Here is a 15,324-nt window from a genome sequence, read left to right as displayed (position 1 = left end):
AGTTCCGATTTTGGTCAGAATTTTCTAATATTCCGACACAATAAAAACAGGAGGTTAAATTCATTTTTGAATTTAATATGAATGCATTTTTAAATTCTAGTTAAACTACCTAGTACCTAAATGAAATCGTATTTAATGCAAAGAGCTGCAATACCTACAATAAGGAAACTTATACAATTCCCACCATTTCATCGTATCTGTTGTGTCATCAAATGTCTAAAACACAATTTATTAACATGTTCATATAAGATAATCCCTACATTACCTACAACTATCCATAAATGAAATGCCTAAAAAGGAAGTCATGCATTAATATAAACATAACCATTACAATGACACGAATTCTTGATAAAAGCCCATCAGTAGATTATTTGAGGCTTGAGCAGTTTACAATATTCTAAGTTTATAAATAATGATAATCCCTCCTTCATGATTAGAACTCGAAGACGCTCTTGTTTGATCAGGAAGAAATGAATTATCCTTCTCTTTCAAATAGGTTTTCACTTAATAATGTTAGGCCGTGTTCACATTGAGATAAACGCAGTGTGGTGTTAACGTAAACTAAACTCTATTACGTTTCCATTGATAAAAACATTGTTTACATTTAGTTTAAATCAGGTTTTGATTACATACAGTCGATAGTTAATGTAGGCCTTGTGTGGGTTTAGTGTACTTAAAACTAGATATTCAGAACGTGAATTTTACCATGACTATTCAATTAAAAAACACTTATAGAATAAAAATGATTATTATAATAATTATAAATAAAGTTATATATCGAATTATTTGTCCAAACTCGTAATATTGCTCTATTAGTAAAAAAAAAAAAAACATTTAGGTAGCTTTATTTACCTAATTAAAACTCAAAGCATCATCATCCACATCATTCACTTGAAAATGTCTTCCCAAATAGAGTGGACACATCCAGAAACAGGAAATTTGATAAAGTTAGGGCAACGAGACCCTGTCCAGAAACAATTCAACAGTATGCGTGGGAGGACATATCAGCACAGTTGAAAATTAAAGAGTAAAAAATGGGATAAGGAATTTGGCTCTTGATTTTAACGGTTTGAATTCAAGTACCGCTAATAAGTTAAGACAAAAACGTACATATGTCGTACTTGATCATCAATCTGATATATTTTTTTCAATTTTGTTTTGATATAGTGTGTACTAGAATTATCACGAAGTACTTATAAAATATAGTCAGTTAAGGTATAGCAAAATATAATAATTTCTGAAAATTTCAGAAATGGCTGAGGACAATATCAATGTTATACCTACCGAATTAGACTTATCACCGGGTTTGTACTTGTGTACTTGTATAAGCAACACAACGCATGCCACATGCGGAGAAGGATATGCTTACCCTTCCGTAGCACCTGAGATCACCCCAAGTTTTTGGTGGGGTTCGTGTTTCCCATTCTTTAGTTTTCTATGTTGTGTTTTGTGTACTGTTGTATGTCTTTTTGTCTTGATCTTTTTTTTTGCCATGGCGTTGTCAGTTTATTTTCGACGTATGAGTTTGAATGTTCATTTTGGTTTCTTTCGCCTGTATCTAAAGTGTCTAACATAGTCTCAACATATATAATCACAAACTTTAACAAATTGTTAACACTGCCGCCGCCGAAAACAGCATACGTTTTTTGCCTCCGTCGAAGCCAAACGGCAAAAGCGTAACATTTCAATTAAAATCACAATACAACTGAAATTCTAGCATACAGCAGCACTTGTTTGCATGTCGCCATTTACCAAATTTTATATTGTAAGGAAGTAAAGACCATACCTTTCTTTTTAAACAACAACATGAACAACGGGGAGAGAAAATCTAAAATAACGTTCACAAACTGAAGACCTAATGGCATCTTTTCTTGAAATGCTGCAAAAAAGCGAGGTACGTATTTTTCAAATTTGAGAAAAAAAGAATAGAAAAAGAGGTTAAAAAAGAAGAACGAGAAGAATAACAGGAATGAAAGCAACAGGACTTTTGATTTTAAAGTGGCCAGGATATTTCAACCACAAAAAAGAAAATACATGTGTACAATTTCAATGAAAAACTAAATCTTAAACATAGTTTTATAATTATTTTGCTCTTAACATCAATACTTATGACAGAACATCATAAAAATATCTAATCATAGTTCAGGTGGCATTGCTATTGGCTTTAAAAAATTACTTGTCTAAGAAAATTGTGTATCCCTTAAATACGAACTGTCCATTATTTTATTTAGGCTCAGAATGAATGGACAATCTCTAAACTTGCCACAAAATTTTGTATTTGGATTATATACAAACTGAGAACATAGTTTATGTTGTAAGTAATGCTATTTCAGAAATAAAGGTAGAGTTTCATAATTTTGTTAAAAGGTATGTTATCTTATTTGGCGATTTTAATCTTGATGATAGATTTTTCAATAATCTGTTTGATTATAATGAATTTTCAGATGAAGATAGGTTAGATAATTTTGATATTCCTAGACATCGCACTTCACCTGATATTATGTGAACTTATTTGGTCGAAAACAACAAGATGTTTATACTAAACGGACGATTACTTGGTAAACTAACTAGTAGAAATTTGATTTGATTTTTGATTTTTGGTATTTAACGCCACTTTTAAGCACCGCTTTTGGGCTATTTTGTGGCGGCCAGTTTTTATTGGTGGAAGAAGCCGGAGTGCTCGAAGAAAACCACCGACCTTCGATAGGAAAACTGACAATCCTAGTCAATTAAGATTTGAGTCGAGTGCACCCGCACGAGCGGGGTTCGAACTCACAACCTCAGTGTTGACTGGCTAGTGATTACAGTAGTAACTACTTAGACCACTCGGCCACCGAGGCCCTCAGTAGAAATTTGAATGTTGTTGATTATGTGATAAGTTCAGCAAATATAATTTTAAAAATTACAGATTATGACGCAAACTCGGAACCTTATTTAAATTTTAATCACGAGGAATCAAATGATTTCTTGAACAATAGTATTACTAAAGACGAAGTTATCAAAGCTATTAAGAATGTTTAAAATAACAAACCACACACTACGACCGTTGGAATACACACTGTACCATTAAAAAAAAAGAACAGTCTTGATTCAGGCCAATAAAGTTAAACGGAAATCATTTATGGCAGACATCAAATTAAAGGAAATAGTGAAAAGTTTTCGACCAATGGAATTGTATGATTTCTTGTTTCCTAACTTTGATTTATTCATTGTTGGTGGCTTTACGTTCAGTGGCAAATATTTCATGCATGTTCGAGACGAAAACAAACTAACATTGAATACAATAGGAAGTCATGTAATAGGCGCCATCCGGGATAGATGTCGGGAAAATTTGGTATGTAACTAGAAAATGAGGGTATATCGGATAAGGACAGAAATTGTGCCTTGCAACAGGCCACCCACAGACGTTCAGAGAGGTGTTGCAAGGGTTCTTAAAGTTCAAACACCGTGGCACTCTCTTAACATGAGGCTTCGGATTCACGTCTCCATTCTGGAAATAGAAATATAATCACTTAGGTCTTCTTCTGACCGACAGTAAAAGCCTTGCCAATGCGCCTGCTTGGCTGTGCTAGATGATACAGATGACCCTGAGTTTCCAATCCACTTCACTCCTAATACATTCTATGTGGTATTTTTCCTAGAATTTAAAATTCTGTCATTGTTCGTTATGCTATTGTGGTGTCTGTATTTCTTCGACTTAGAATGTTCAATTTCCTGGTATTTTCGTCATTTTCATACACCCAAGATAAGAAAAGATGGTGATTCTAGATAAAGGAATAATGCTCCCTGTTAATTTAAACATAAAAGAGGATTTAAATTACATTCCTTGAAAGACTGCAGTTATCAGATATGGCTTTTAAAGATGTTCTTATTCCTGGTCAAGTTATATGAGAAGGAAATAATACGGAATTTGAGAATTAGATATTGCATAGAATTGATGAACTGATTGTAAACCTTTCTTCAGGTTTGAATAACAAGTTTCATATATATTCTTATATGAATATGATGAAGAAAAGGGGTATCGGGTAACGGGACATTATTAAAGTTAAAATACTTCTCACGAATATGAACAAAAAACAATATATTCTTTTTCACATATCTGGTCGATAGTTATAGGGTTCATAACAAATGAGAATTGGACATCGTTTGATATCAACTTGAGTTATTTGATTCAATAAAATAATAAACGAGTCTTCGGCGAGTTTGTTATTGCTTTATAAATTAAATCGTGTTGTTAAATCCTTAGTTCTCTGTGTAGTATTTTATGTTCTTTTTGTCAACTTTTTGCTGTAGTCTGGTTTTGAGTTTTTTTAAGAATGAGTTTGATTTCCCTTGGCATCTTCTTGCCTCTTTATTTTGGAGTTTATATAGTGACAAATGGTGGTAACTATTTCATCAAATCAAAATACAGAAAACTAAAAGCCTGTATTAAAAGGGAAACTGTACCATCATTGACCACGTGATCTCTAAAAAGACCAGGATGAAAATATATACGACTTTATTAAATTAAGGTCTTTGCAGCAATTTCGCATCCTTTAAACAGCATATTACGGTAAAATGATATTCAACTAGTCTACAATATTGAAATTATGTTCAATATTCAGGAAGTTTTTGTAACTTTGAATATCAGACCTTACTAATATAGAAAAAGAACATTCCAATAATAAAACATAGTAAACAATATTCATTCAAGTTAAATGTATAAGGCTTATGTTGCAATGATGGTTGATGTTCGTGTACTTCCAGGCAACATAAAATAACAAATCCAAAATTTGCAAAAGGTAAGTTGACCGGGAAGTTGAAATTGCAAGAGGAAAAGGACCATTTTCGGATAAAGGCAACATATATTCGACTTACATAACGCTGCCTTTGGTTACTTCAAAGAGTTGCCGTAGTAGTTATTTTATGTTCATTAGCATTGTACACTCTCGACCCAATGCGTCAAGTTAACGTTCCCAACCATGTTCCACTTGTGACAACGATCGTGTTTTCATTGCAAATGTAAATGTGGTACTGGCATGTAAATACAGGTATTGTTTTAACTAAATTTGCTCTAATAATTTTTTTTTTATTAAGGAATGTTATCCCTAATGCATAGCTCTGATTTCTTGTCTGGATTTCTCTCTTTTTTTTGTCTTTTTGGTTTTATCATCTCTCAACGTTTGTATTAGAATTCAGAGGAGTAAAATAGCACCGTTATTGTTATTTGGTAACATGTAATCAAGGAAAAAAGTAAGAGATCATTGCCACATGTGAAAGTTACTTGGATTGTCCGAAACCTAAAACATACAAGGCAAGAGATATTGTAAACAACGAATTGCCATTATATCAGCGAGGAAAATACATCCAAATATGCCTTTTACACCAAAATTGTTAACAACATCTATAACCAACATACTTTTAATAAATATTGCTGTATATATCTCAAATCATTCGATTGGGTACCAATTCAAAATAATTTCCAACCGGAAAATGCCCATCGAGCTCTACCGTCGCTCATAAATAGTCCTTCGCCGGCACTTTTCGACCGAATAAAGACAAAATCACCAACACTGACCTTTTCGATGACAAAGGCGGTTGAACAATCGAGGTCGCTGGTGATTTCCGAATCAACATGACTAACCCCACGTCGCCGTCCATTAATAACCAGCTCAATTTCTATTTCACCATGATTATCAGCACAAATTGTCCAAGTAAAGGCATACACACCGGCTGATGGTGCACGGAATGTTCCTGTGACGTTGTCATATCCGTTTCCGATGTTGGTGTCGCTAACATCATAAACAACCTCATGGCCTTTCCCTAAGCTAGCAGCTGTAAATCCAGATGAAATATGCGCGGAAAAGGCTACATGGTTAGATTGGTCATTTTCTGGTAACAACAATCTTTTTCTGGGTAAAAGTCCTGTAAACAAATGGAAATGCATAAGCGCTAAATATTAAAAAAAAAGTTATATCAACTGAAAGGATTTAGGAATACATACCGGCATCTATAGTTGGGTTTTTGGTACCAGGACTTTTCTGGCGTGATGTTGATATTAATTAATTTATAAACATTTTGAGCAACTTGTTCAACAATTTTGTTTACACCAGACGCGGGTTTCGTCTACTAAAAAACTCATCAGTGGCGTTCTACAAAGCATTTTAAGAGCATTGAGGACTCAAAAGTCCTAAAGGTTTTGCGGAATACAGCTAAGGTAACCTTTTCCTGGGGTGGAAATCTTTGATTTGTTTTTATTAGTCAATAAATGTAACATATACTTTATCGTATAATGAGCTTACAATTAAATATGCTACATACCAAAAGACTTCAACGATGAGACACACGTTTTATGACTTTCCTCCAAGTTTTCAACCTGTATTTTCAAGCGGTGCAATTCATCTTGCAAGTTTTTCACAACTGATGTGAAATCCAAATCATACGTATTTGATTGAGCTGTCACCAAGCTGATCAATATGATTATATTGAATATGGACATAGTATCAACACTAGACATAGATAATATAATTGACAATTTCTAATCAGATATCATGGGAAGAAACAGCTTGGTCTTTAGATTATACCTTAAACAGTCACGTGTTTATGCGGTCGTAGGTCAAAAGTATTGCACCTATCAATAGTTCCACTATCATTTCATATACAAACATCTTTTTTAAAGCATTGCCAAAATTTAATTAAAATTTTAAAGTCTCACAAATGTGTAAAGTTTGTATGGCATTTGTTATCAGACAGTGCGTTTCTATGTATGGTGGCGTTTGCTTTTGTTGTAGTTCAGTGTTTCTGTTGTCCCGATGTTTTCCTCTTATGGTTGAGGTGTTTCACCCGGTCTACGTTTGTTGTCCGGATTTGTTTTTGCTTAATCGAATCATGACTATTGAACAGCGATATACTGCTGTTTCCCTTATCATGAAATATTTTTATGAAATGTAATTATGGAAAAATCATCAATTAATATACAAATATTGAAATACATTTTGTACAGTGAAAATTTCCCCCTACATATCTATATGATTTTCTTTTTCTTCTTCTTCTGGTTCCTACATAAAAGGTTTAAAATTTACTGGACTACGCAGAGTGACATTACAAATCTAGTCCCCTAAGGCTATATACAGTATTTACAATCAAATCAGATTGATACGGTTAAAATTATGTACAATCATTGAGTCTGGTATAAATGTGTTGTCTGTAGCCCTGAGCGGAAATCCTCAACTGATCCTGCTTCAGTAAACTTGGCAGGTAAAGTATTCCATTCCATGAATGTTCTTGTAAAGAAGGAGTTCCTGTAGACATCACTGGGGATCCTCTGTTGGTAAAACTTGTGTCTACCACGAGTTCTACTGTCGCCACCTTTGGGGTAATTACTCTTGTTGATATCTATCAGCTCATTCTGATAGAGCATGCATAGCCTGTTATCACGCTTTTGTCTGTAATGTGTCCCATTTTAGCTCTTCTAGCGATGTAATGACATATCCTGATGTACAAGATGTGTAGTCATTATAGACAAATGCAGCAGTACTCCTCTGAATAAGTTCTAGTGTGTTAATGTTTGCTTGATTGGTTGGGTCCCATAAAGTAGAAGCATACTCTATGACAGGTCGTACTAGAGTTGTATAGCCAGCGAATTTACTTTCCTTTTTACACTCTTTTAGGTTCCGTATTTTTAGACTAAACCCTTTACTGTAACGTTCAGTACATGTTTATTCCATGAGACACTGTTCGATATTAACACTCTCAAGTACTTGACACTAGCTACTGGTTCGAGTGTGTGGCCATGTAAGCTGTATGGATATTGGAAAGGGTCTTTGTTCTTTGGTGGTATGCGGATAACGTTGCATTTTTTTGGTTTAAATCTTATCCACCATGTTTTTCCCAATTTTCGAAGGCTGGAAGGTCTTTCTGCAGTTGGTGTGTATCTTTGGTGTTCCCTGTACAATAGACTGTTATCAGCAAAGGGGCGGACATCCGATTGGGTATAACCATTGTCATTGATGTTTGTTAGGAACAGTAAAGGATCCAGCACTGTGCCCCTCCTGACAGAACACCGTCTTATTGTGATCTAGCCCCTATTGTTTCCTGTTTGATAGGAATGAACTGATCCAGGAGTTTAGTTTGTGAATCTCAATTATTTCAACAGGAATATTATTATTAAAATAAAATACACTAACTACTTACATTAAAATATTTTTATCAGGATATCGGAAAAGTCTTTACATTCAATTAGAATATGATTGACAGAAATGTACATCAATCACAAAACAGACGACTGGTGTTAACTGTTACAGTTATTTAAAGGTATAATTCACGGCATCTACTATTCCACTTTCTTTAAAACCATTGAAGACAAGTACCTTCTTCCTACGAATATTATCGTTCATTTTCGTAATCCATTTTGCACCAAGTGGTTTCATAACCGCAAGTGAAAGATTTACCTTAGCTGTATTTGGCAAAACTTTTAGGAATTTTTGGTCCTCAATGCTCTTCAACTTTGTAATCTATTTGGCCTTTTAAACATTTTTTGATTCGAGCGTCACTGATGAGTCTTTTTTAGACGAAACGCGCCTCTGGCGTAAATATAAAATTTTGATCCTGGTATATATGATGAGTTTATTTGCAACCACTGGGTCGATGCCACTGCTGGTGGAGATTTATTTCCCCGAGGGTATCACCAGCCCAGTAGTCAGCACTTCTGTGTTGACTTGAGTGTTCATTGATATGTTCATAATTATAAATTAACTGTTAACACAACTTTGAAGTTTTGAAAAACTAAGGCTTTTCTACCTCAGGAATAGATTACCTTACCTGTATTTGGCAAAACTTTTAGGAATTTTTGGTCCTCAATGCTCTTCAACTTTGTACTCTATTTGGCCTTTTAAACATTTTTTGATTCGAGCGTCAATGATGAGTCTTTTTTAGACGAAACGCGCGTCTGGCGTAAATATAAAATTTTGATCCTGGTATCTATGATGAGTTTATTCACTTTTACGTGTTCAATGTCGAGGTTTTCAGCTACCTCCTTGGTAATCTGATTGGTATACCAGGTTTCAAATTCACTTTTCATAAAGTGTTTTAACACTGTTATTGACACTGAGATCCATAGGTTGTAGTAGATCTGTACAGTTTGGAGGGATTGTTAAGCAATCAAAGATAAGAATGGCTATTTGATGAAGTTGCAAGTCATTGCAATCAATAACCTTATTGACATACCGTTTTATGACCGTGTCTATGTAGTCAAACATCGTACCTACATTTGCCCAGTGATTTTCAGACTCGATAATATGGAAAGTCTTAGGGAATTTAAATTTAGGATGACATTGCGAAGTTTTCCCTTGGTATACGAGTTGTATTGGAAGAAATGAACCATTTAGAGCACCAGCCAAGGTTGCTAAAAATAATGATAACGCAGTTTAGAATCAATAGAACAGAAAAGTCTTTATACAGTTAGCGTGTATTTTTTTATATGTTACATTGATTCATGCTAAATGTGGCATACGGTGTATAGTAAAATGTGTACCGATATATTTTTTACTTATTTGATATTTTAAATTATGATAATATCAACGTGTATAACAAATTGAAATGATAGCTTATCTTTGAGTTTTTATTGACAATATATTTAAATAAATTTAATGACTATAACACTTGACAATTACATTGATTGCTCTTTTACCGACAGATGTGATTAACCATAATTGTAATAAAAACATGGGATTATAATTACGTAATATTATCTATGATAGTAGTCATTCTAATAACAAACAATTCATTATACATGTATTTACACACTACCTGTGATCTGACGTTTGTCATCTATGCCTGATATTTCAATACGCTCTGACCCCTCTTCAGCAATAGTCCATTGAGATACTGGAACGACATGCAATCCAGTCTGATCCCAGTTTATAAGTTCTGCTGGAACAGTATGTTGTTCTGCACGTTCTTTGATTTTATTTAGAAATTTCTCCTTTTCAAACTCAAAGTTCTCAATTTTATCGGCCTTTTTTTAAATTGTCCCCTTACGTTTTACAAACTAAGTCCATTCTTTTTTACAGAGAAAAAGCTCAGTCCCGAGTAATGGAAATATGTCCACCGTTTTCAACAAGCAAAGATCAATCCTTGGACAAGACAAGGCCTTTTGTAGCTGCTCGAACAATTGCAGTGTTAATTACGCCACCGGATTTAAGAACTGTTCTTATGTATCTTTGGATTTTATCGTCTAGTTCATCTCCCATTATACCCCCAAGGGTGACTGGCGAATAGAAGTATGGTCACCATTGGTCTTCCTCCGACCGGCAGTAAAACCCGTGCTAAAGTGGGGCGTCCGTTTGGCTGTGCGGGATGTACAAATTTGCAGCCACGTCCGGTCAGAATGGGGACGTTAAATCCGATGCCTCGTGTGAAGAAAGTGCCACGTTCTTTGCACGTTAAGAACCCTTGCAACAACTCTTTGAGGGGTCCGTAGGTGACCTGTTGCAAGGCTAAATTTCTGTCCCTATCCAATATACCCTCATTTCCCGTGGCAGTCTAAATTTCTCCGACCTCAATCCCTTAATCTATTACAGAACCTACCTATTGTATTTATTGTTAACTTGTTCTCGTCCTGAATATGCATGAAATATTTGCCACTGGATGTTAAGCAACCAACAATCAATCAATCAAATCTCCCATTATAAGTTTTCGGCCACGTCTTTTGGGTGTTTATTCCATAATTTCAGACACTTCATCACTTTCAGAGCTGTCATCATAAGTCAATATACGTTTTCGTGTACTAAGTTCTTTTAAATACTCCTTTTTAAAACCGCGTACTGTGCTTTCGTTAATTTTTCTCGACAGTAACGGCGAAAACTTCCTAACCGTAGCACTAGAGCTATTTTCGGCAGCATATTTAACCATTTCTAGTTTTTGACTTGGGCTATATGTAGCATATTTCCCACAACTCGAAGGCTAAGGGTTTTCCAATAGCTTTTGCACATCTTCATTGGCAGCTTCAAATTCTTCCCTTTGCGGTAGTTTGGTTTTTTTCAGTAACTAGATATTAAAGCAAAGACATTTTGACAAACCTGATCAACACACACCACTGACTATATACGAGTATTGTAATTATTTTTACCTTTAGTATTTTTGAACAATGTTCACATACTTGTATTTTCATTATTTACTTACCTGCATGAACGTATATGGAATTTTTAAAGAGAGACAACTCCGACACATTAAGTGAAATTTTCGAGAATTTATAGCTGCCGCGAACAAAGCGAAAATTAAACATACGCGAAAAAAAACCCGATATACGGTATCAAATAACTTGAGAAAAACATCATATCTTTTTTCTAATTTTAATTTTGCCTCCATTTGCATTTTTCTTTAACTAAAGGGTTAGACAAAAACAAAAAATCGAAATACAAAGTATGCCAAAATGAAATGGTTTTAATATTTCCAACTTAACATTTAGTATTAGGAATGTTGAAGGATTAATATCCAAATCCTATAACAGTCTTCATGATAAAGAATTTATTAGAAAGATTGAAAATAATAATATTGTTTTGTTAACTGAATCACATCTTGGATATGACACCAAAATAGATATAGAAGGATTTAAATATTTTTCAGTATCTAGGCCAAAATCATCAAATTTTAGATTTTATGGAGGGCTTGGAATACTCATTAAAAATCATATTTGCCAAGGAGTAAACATTCTAGAAAATACCAGTAAAGATTATCAATGGCTTAAATTAGATAGACAGTTTTCTAACCTTTTATTTTTCTTTGTTTGGCATAAATCGATGTATTCAAATGTAAACTCATGTGAACGAATTGGTGGTTTTTATTCAGAGAAGTTCACTAGTACAGTTGCCTTAATTCTATGGTGTGTTGTAGAAGAATTGAAAATACTATAGATTATTAAATCATTATTATTTCCTTTTCTGAAAAAAATGTGTATCTTGTAAATAATATATGAGGCAATTTCTTATTAAAGATAATCGAAAACGTCTATCCTTTTCTCCTTTGAATTCAAACCTTGACAAGATAAGTTTTTTTATAACAATACTACTCATTATTAAAGATATTTACTTCTAAAGCAGACTAATAACTGAAGATTTGATAAATTAATTTAGACTTACCTGTCTCATACAGTATTGTTAGGTTAGTGTTTGTTTTAAAATTATATTGAATGATTGATTGTTGGTTGCTTAAAGTCTAGTGGCAAATATTTCAAGCATATTCTGGACGAGAACAAATTAACAATAAATACAATAGGTAGGTTCTGTAATAGAGAGGTCCGGGATTAAGGTCGGAGAAATTTAGAGTTCACCGGGGAATGAGGATATATTGGATAGGGACAGAAATTTAGCCTTGCAATAGTTCGCATAAGGACCCTTCAAAGAATTGTTGCAAGGGTTCTTAATGTGCAAAGAGCGTGGCACTCTATTTACACGAGACATCATATTTAACGTCCCCATTCTGACCGGACGTGGCTGCAAATTTGTATATCCCGCACAGCCAAACCGACGCCCCACTATGGAGAGGGTTTTACTGCAGGTCGGAGGAAGACCAATGGTGACCATATTTCTATTCCCCAGTCACCATTGGGAAATTGGGGGGGGGGGGGGGGGCAAATTACATTGAAATGTTCAACCTCCTCTACCTTGTGTGTATTAACTTCATGCTGTTTTCTTAATGCATTTTAGGTTTGATTTTAAGTAATAATGTGCCAATTTGGAATAGAGACAAAAAAGTAATAGAAAAGAGAAAGAGACTTCGAATCATAATGTAAACACGAAAAGGCTATTTATCATCAAAACACACACATTCTCAATGTTATAAAGAGTAACATATCCACTTTTTAATACAGACATATTATGTTCAATGTTCCATTTAATTATTGAGTGCAGAATTAGCGAGACTAGTGAATAAAATTCCACTCAAAGTTTTACAAGAATTCGACAAGTTACTGTCAGACTCTTACTCAAGTTCCTAATAAGCAATCAACAGTTGCCCATTCCGCATTAGTGTTGTATGTGTTAAAGGCACACTATTAAACTTGCTAGTATCATTAAAGACAACCAGGGGCGAATTGACTCAATTTAACACGTGTAAAGTCCATCTTTAAAAGCGGGTTTCAGCTCATCAGAAGGTACAACTCATAGTGAGTCAGCCAATGAACATCTCTTCATGAGTTACAGTAAGTAACTGTTACTACAACATGGTATATTTAACTGGATTCGGACCCCAATTATAAATTTGCTGATCACTGTAATAATTTCAAATGAAAAAGAGTATGCCAATTAAACATTTCATTGCATTGTGGCAAGACCGCATCCTTAAACAACTTATCCAACAAACAGCAGGCTATGTTAGATATCAAGAACTTACCATCATAACGGTCCATATTGTATAATGACAGTTGTTATCCATTCGTTTGAGCTTTTGATTTTGCCATTTGATTAGGGAAAGTAAAATAACAAAAATACCGAACTCCGAGGAAAATTTAAAACGGACTTCAGATTTCGGTATTTTTGTTGTTTTACTTTTTACTTGTTAGGTTACATCATTTCAGCTTTGAAAAATCAGTCAGCACAAGTTAAGCACAAGAAGAGCACTTAACATCAGAAAATCTCTGAGCAATTATCTCATTTAATATACAAAGACAATCACGTTATCATAAATTATCGGTGTATAGTTCTTTCAGTACTAATTGCACAAATATGGTAAATAGCTGTCACGTGAGATGAACAGCCTCGTCATGATGCCAGAATTTTATTGTTGTCTTGAAGAACTCATGATTATATCTAGTGCCAGGATTTAAACTTATCCAAACTTTTATTTATTTCGAAGTTTTGGCGTTTCTGAAATTAGATGAACGTGAAATCACGGGTTTCAGTACGTAACCACGTAAGTGCAAGTTATATAACTTGGTGAACAATGGCACCTCAGGTTGATGATGATACAGAAAGTGGGACAAAAGAGTTTTCTGATGATGACCAAGTCCCTAACAATAGCCAGCAATCATCTGGAAAGGGCGTTTATTCATAATATACCCATAGAGTTAAGGGATTCTCAAACTCATGAATCTAATGATGATGATATGGCATCGATGTCGGCTGACACTTTAATTCGCCTGCAACATAAGCAGATGCAATAAATGCAAAAACTAACAGAAAATTTAGGTTCTAAATCTGATAGTGTGTTGGACAAATACACGACTACTGCGTCACACAATAGCACATGTGGAACGAAAAGATCCCGTAATGATGATGACAGGGAAGATAACAGTTTAAATGAACACTTGAAAGTTGCGGATGATTCCCAGCATAAAACAGAATCTGTTTGACCTATATAAATTTGTAAGTAGGTTTGGAAATGCTGAGAGCCATAACCATGAAAAATCTGATAACGTCACTGATGACGAGGATCTTAACGAGGTCAATGAATTAATGGATGAAATGGCTTGAATTTTATAATGAATCTAAAGAAACTAGTGCGTCTATTGAAGAAAGCTTAACAAAGTCGTTAAAAACTTCACTTAAGATATAAGATACCCGAATCAAAATTCAAAGAAATAAAATCAAAATACAAAAGACCAGAAACTCAAAATCTTATGATCCTTTCAGTAAATGAAGAAGCTTCGACAGAGAAACACACCATGATCAACGCTATCAGATCACGTGGTCTTAAACTACAGAAAATAATGGGGTACGTCATCAGAGGAATGATACCAGCAATAGAAACAACAAATGCTATCGTGACAAACATTTCCATTTCTGATAAATTGTTTAAGGATGATATACAGAAGAAAATTGAAGATATTCAAAAATGAAAGAAAATATCCGTAACGGGATTTACCGAAAATCCACCAACAAGTGGTTATAATTATAATAGCAATTCTGCTGAAGGGTACAATAACAATAAAACTGGAAATGGAAAAAGTCGTTTTTTTAGACTAGCAAAACTTCTTCCCGAACAAACAAGGAAGAGGTGGATGGGACAGTTCCACTAACAAAACAACTTTGGTAGTATAGACTTGAAGGACACAATTTTTAGTATTTCAGTCAGGGAGTCTGATCGTAAATTCCTTCGATTCACATAGAATGGGGAATTACATCAATTTACATATTGAGCTCAAGGTATAAGTACATGCCCACGTGTATTTACAAAGATAATGAAATGTGTTTTTTTTTCTGACTTACGAAAGAAATGACATTGCAATTCAGCCTATATCGATGATTCTTTATTAGTTGGACAATCTTATGAGGATTGCCGTGTTTACATTAATGACACAGTCGCGTTATTCGATAATCTAGGTCATACAATTAATCCGAATAAATCCGT

General features: G+C 34.3%; 1 protein-coding gene across 1 annotated transcript; it reads right to left on the bottom strand.

The window, feature by feature from the left end:
* Positions 1 to 5,211: 5,211 nt before the first annotated feature.
* LOC127721465 (complement C1q tumor necrosis factor-related protein 3-like) lies at positions 5,212 to 6,496 on the bottom strand. The gene is made up of 2 exons (XM_052228210.1): positions 6,301 to 6,496; positions 5,212 to 5,904 (listed from the first exon to the last, which is right to left on the bottom strand). The coding sequence occupies exons 1-2, from the start codon at positions 6,494 to 6,496 to the stop codon at positions 5,450 to 5,452; spliced, it is 651 nt and encodes a 216-aa protein (XP_052084170.1). The 3' UTR covers positions 5,212 to 5,449.
* Positions 6,497 to 15,324: the final 8,828 nt, after the last annotated feature.

This window comes from Mytilus californianus, unplaced genomic scaffold (genome assembly GCF_021869535.1).
Source record: "Mytilus californianus isolate M0D057914Y unplaced genomic scaffold, xbMytCali1.0.p SCAF_12, whole genome shotgun sequence".
NCBI classification, from domain to species: Eukaryota; Metazoa; Mollusca; class Bivalvia; order Mytilida; family Mytilidae; genus Mytilus; species Mytilus californianus.
This window is presented reverse-complemented; position numbering and strand designations above follow the sequence as displayed.

Coding starts and splice junctions, on each gene's coding strand:
- LOC127721465 (XM_052228210.1), bottom strand. CDS start 6,496: ATGTCTAGTGTTGATACTATGTCCATATTCAATATAATCATATTGATC. Junction 5,905..6,300: donor CTCATCGTTGAAGTCTTTTG/GTATGTAGCATA, acceptor ATTTGTTTACAG/GACTTTTACCCAGAAAAAGA.